Source organism: Olea europaea, chromosome 3 (genome assembly GCF_002742605.1).
Source record: "Olea europaea var. sylvestris chromosome 3, O_europaea_v1, whole genome shotgun sequence".
NCBI lineage: Eukaryota > Viridiplantae > Streptophyta > Magnoliopsida > Lamiales > Oleaceae > Olea > Olea europaea.
In genome coordinates, this window is record NC_036239.1 from 22,777,776 (window position 1) to 22,782,951 (window position 5,176).

The following is a 5,176-nucleotide window of genomic DNA, read 5'->3' on the forward strand; positions in this document are numbered from 1 at the left end:
CGAACCGACTGCCTTCACTTGCCGAACACACCAGAAACAACCTTGAATTTGTACAAGCCTGCCTTGAACCTGAATGGTCGAACACTAGAACTGAAAACACAGTTCGAACATCAACAAAATCTAATTCAACTTTGAACACCACCAAGAGAACTAAAATTGAAGTTTGAATTTCTCTAAGTTGCAAGCAAAATCCAAACAAGAACAAGAAAACTCTACCTACAAGTGGGCAAGCAAGATTTTCTCTCACTAGGCTTGAGAGATTCTCTCTCTAACACACTTGTATTTAGTAGCTTGCTTCCATGTCCCCATGTGCTCTGCGATGCCATGGCTTGGTTCATTGGTAAACTTCAACCTTCATTGGGGTTCATTGGTAAACTTTAACCTTCATTGGCACATCAACTCGATAAATCTTAAAATACGATGTCATTCTTGAGTACAATAAAACTAGAAAAGTATATGAAATTTGGAAGGATTAATTGAGAATTTTTTATTTTTTATTTTTTCCTTTTTTGATCTTGAGGAAGTTCTCGCTTCGCTGATATTCTCTTTTGAGTTCCCTCCAAGCACTTGAACAAAGAAGCAAGCACGAAATTCATAGGAGGAAATGGAATCCTATCACAATCAAAAGATTTTATTCAAATATTAAAATCTCTGATGGTACACATAGTATAACAACCATTGAGTACAGTTGAACATATCACAAACAAATCTGATCCAAAAAACTAAAATAAAATTCTCTAAGTACATATCATACATAATGACGTCTACAAAGTAACAAGAGCTTTGGACAACATCATAACTGGTCATTTGTTGACACCCGACGACAGGTTCGGAGCCTTCCCTCCTGTAGTCACATGGGGGTCGGGATTTAGGAAGAACTTGAGCAAGTACAAAGATATTAGTTCCATTTCAAATTTCATTGCCAGGATACAAACCATGGTGTTGGGGTTCGAATCCCTTGTGTATGAAACAGAAGAACAGATCCCAGAGCTGATGGTCACCTCTGCAACTGTTCAAAACAAGAGAGTAACCGCTTAAGCGTATAACCTTCAGACATTAATCTATTGTCATTATTGATTTTTCTTTTCAACCCTTTTTATTATTTCCAATTCCTGAAATCATTAGCCATCCGTTTCTGCAATGGACACCAACATGCTGCATCTCATAGACATCACCCCCGCAAATAAATCAGTGCAACAAAGAATATTTTTCCAGAAAATAGATGCAACGTGCAACAATGAGTTCCCCTCCACCAACCAAATAAGAATACAAGTCATCTTCCTTCCAGGTTTGAATAATATCATCTTTCCATGAGCCTATATCAACATAATTACAATACGAGTTTTATAGTGGTCAACAAACTAGAAGTGTAAGTATCTGTTGGCACAAGCAGAAAGTGTTATTATTCATAAGGAAGTATTTGGGCTGCTACCCCATCCTAACCATATTCTCACCCTTCCCACCACGAACATCCCTAGACATGTGAACCACAACAAAAAAAGTTCGAGTTATGATGTTATTAGCAACAATATTAAAAATTAGCATGCAAGACACATTCCATTTGTTAACCATTATAAATGTCACGGTCAACTCATAGAAATGCATGCAAATACATTAGCACCCACTAGACTCAGTTACGCTTAAAAGTGTATTTTAATGAAGTGCTACTATACTGATTTTAACTTTTAAATTTAAGATTGATGAGTATATAGCTCAATTAAACCTCATGAGTATACTTTGTCATGTCATGACTTTTATTCTGCTGCCATTCTTTCAATTTCAACATACCAGACACCATAATGAAATCAAATTGGGAATGTTCTACTCCACCGCATCCTCTTCCCGATGTCAAATCTAGCCCCTGTTTGGTAGAAATTAAAATCTAAATATTTATCAAAATCCATATTAAAGTCAACAATTAATTTTAACCACATATTTAATTGGACTCATAACTTTCCAAACACATTTTTCATTAACTTTTATCAAAATCTACTAAAAATCTGATTTTATTCGCCATTAAACAAGGGCCTAATGTTTAAAAAGGCCAAATCAAGTATCGAGGATTTTTGCTTCCATCATGCAACCCTTGAGGCAATCTAAGGTATAAGCCTCAACAAAAACTTGGTAGTCTTAGCCTCCATTTGGCAAAATTTATAAATCATTTATAAATGGTCAAATTTCATTTTCAATCACACGTTCCAATAGGCCCACAAGTATTATCCCCCACCCATTTCTATCTATTTATAAATTAAATTGTTTATAATTATTATTATTTTTATTTATTTATTTATTTATTTTTTTTGGGGGGGGGGGCTTTACTGAATCATTTTATCCCACATATCAAACAAACAATTGGTTCATCCATAAGGAACAGAATTCATCTATAAATATGGTATGAGTCATAATTCTAAACAAAAATATTTAAAACCATTAATTAAAATAAGTCCTTCCTAATCCAATTAGGAATATCATTTTTTTAATTTTTGATATTCGTGATTTTAAACAAATTAAATCATGCAATTATGAAGGGATTAATGCTAGAAGCTTGGAATGGACACCATAATAATATCGTCATGTCCTTGACCTAATATAGTCGTGACCCTGAACAAATAATTGTATTCTAGAAAAAATAAAAGCTTAACACCCTCATATATTACATCTTCGCCTCACAACCATCCTTGAATCACAAATTCAAACTATGAGATCACTGAAATAATTCAATTTCAGATAAATGTCTTGATTATCCATTCTAATGGAACTCCTTTTATTATCATGGACATGGATTTAATGATAGGAAGCATCAGATCAACTCAATGGAATACCATGTCTCCCCAAAACTTGTGAGAACACGTATTCCAAGCATAAAATCTCATCACCGAAGATATAATTTAAAGGCATACGAAAGATACATAAATGAAGAAGTCGGTTACCACTTAAGTTACTCCAAATAAGGATATCCTATTTTCTGTGGTCAGGGACTTGCAACAAATCAATCACATGCGGTAACATTAATTGAGATGATATATAACTAAAGCAAAAGTTTTTGCATGTTTTAATAAATGTTACATTTGTATTACGGCTCAGGTTTCCAAATTGATTCATATCCAATGGAGACTGGAAACTTAGCTGAACAAAATTAATTTTTTTGGGTCAGTTTTCATCTAATTATTATTGAACCGATATACATTGTTTAGCCTTTTATTCTCCTATAGGAAAGATCAACAGTAACCTCTAAAGATGAAAATGTGCCTCCACATCAACAGTTTTACCGATATAAAGTTCAACAGACAAACATAGTCACTCTATTAAATAATGAAGATGAGATTCAGATATATTCGTACTAAAATTTTTCGAAGAAAAGTCTATTCATACTTCAAGGCATTAAACAAGAGATAAAGGATCCAAATATGGAGACATTGAGTCAAACAGGACCTATTAGCACCAAAGATAACCACCGATAACAGATACAAATAACTGTACAGAAGTTGGTCATAGAGATACCTACTTCTTATATTTCTGGCTTCCAGGTCGCAAATTTCCCAGCTAAACTGACTATAGAGAAACTCTCGAGATATAGGAAATTTAACAAACGACGACCAATAACAACTCCATCATTCCCACAGTTGAACAAAAAGGATTTTCAAAAGCACCAACTGAAAACCTCCCAAACAAAATGACAAACATGATAACGCTATATCCTTTAAACTGATTCTCTGAATGTACTACCAAAATGTAGAGCAAACGAAGCGGCAACTGTTTTATAGCACACTTATTCTACAATCAGCACCTAAGGAATGTTTTGGCCTTTTCAACAAAGGCTCATCTGAATCCACTAGCAATATCTTCCTTGTCTTAGATAATGATTTAGAGCGTTCAAAATTTGAGTGACAATGACTAAAGCAACCAATTGTTTTCATATTCTGATTCCCCAGTGCATTAACCTTGGGTTTGGCATTTGTTCTTTCCTGCGGTGATAGCATATCCTCTATTAGATCAATGATTTTATGATTGGCACTTTCATCAGTCAATTTCGAAACCAAATTAGCCTCACATTCCACTTGGGATTCTTTTCGTTTCTCATTAGACTTCTTCTTAGTCGAATTATAATCATCCAAATCAGTAAAAATACACGCAGCAGCATTAGCATTTGCCAACATACTTCGAGTAAAGTATATATCCGATTTTGCCTCAGAAACTTTATCCAGTTTCTTCGACTCCAGCAATTCAGACATCAACTCATACCTAGAATTCATAATTGTCTCTGAAACAAATGCATGTTTCCTAAACTTGGACATGACAGAAACCATGTACCTAATATCATCATCATCCATAACAGAATCTTGATCCCACAAAGCTAGTTCCTTGAGCTCTTCCAGCAACAAAATTGAATTTTCACCATATGGGTCTCCAGCCCCCAAATTCCTTTCGTCTTCTCGGGGCATTGGGGGCAGGGAATCTTGAAAATTAACGCAGAGTATGGAAGTGTCTATATAGCCTTGTAATAGGAGTGGATCTTCTTCATGACACGCTTTGCAACAGGGAGGAGTCGTAGCTTGATCATTCTTCTCCAGGTAAAGTTCACTAACGGGTAGTTGAGAATCTTGCACGGAATTGAGGGGTGTTTGTGAATCTTGAAGGGAAGACGAACAGCTCTCTTGTTGGTTATTGGGGCTATTGGGTGGGGTTGGGTTAAAGCAGAGATAGTGGGAAAGTAAATGTTGAGGAACAGGGCCAAAGGGACAGTATTCTACGCGGCGAGGGTCTGCGGCGGAAGGGCGAGGTGGTGGAGGCGATTGTGGGAGTCGAAAGGAAGGGGTTTTGCAGAGGTGCCAAATAGAGGCATATGGATCACCTGCATAAGAATCCATTCTATTGCAAAATCACAAAATAGGAATCCTTGTTTGGCGATGGCGGTGGTCTGGTTGGGCTTTTGTAACCTTTTTCGTTTGTCAGTTTAATCTACCGTGAGTAAGCCACGAGACTTCTCTTCCGACATCGCCGTGCTAGACGGAAGGGTCAAATTCAAAGCTAAAGCTAGTTTTAGGGGTATTTATGTAATTTTACATTTGGCACTTAATTGCACACTTGCCTAAAAAATCAAGAAAGAGAGAGAAGTTGAAACCATTTAAAAAATAGAATTACGGCTTTATTACGTGTACTTTTTTGGACAAGTATA

General features: G+C 35.9%; 1 protein-coding gene across 5 annotated transcripts; it reads right to left on the reverse strand.

Annotated features, from left to right (window-relative positions):
• Nucleotides 1-595: 595 nt before the first annotated feature.
• LOC111390545 lies at nt 596-5,018 on the reverse strand. 5 transcript variants are annotated; one of them, XM_023015617.1, is made up of 3 exons: nt 3,506-5,018; nt 936-1,861; nt 596-844 (listed from the first exon to the last, which is right to left on the reverse strand). In XM_023015617.1, the coding sequence occupies exon 1, from the start codon at nt 4,866-4,868 to the stop codon at nt 3,759-3,761; it is 1,110 nt and encodes a 369-aa protein (XP_022871385.1). In that variant the 5' UTR covers nt 4,869-5,018; the 3' UTR covers nt 596-844; nt 936-1,861; nt 3,506-3,758. The 5 variants fall into 5 exon arrangements, with proteins under 5 accessions (XP_022871385.1, XP_022871376.1, XP_022871375.1 ...); XM_023015608.1 differs by having other exon boundaries at nt 936-1,009; nt 3,506-5,017; XM_023015607.1 differs by having other exon boundaries at nt 596-1,316.
• Nucleotides 5,019-5,176: the final 158 nt, after the last annotated feature.

What these genes read in the sequence shown, in the direction of transcription:
- LOC111390545 (XM_023015607.1), bottom strand. Translation starts at nt 4,868, where the DNA reads ATGGATTCTTATGCAGGTGATCCATATGCCTCTATTTGGCACCTCTGC.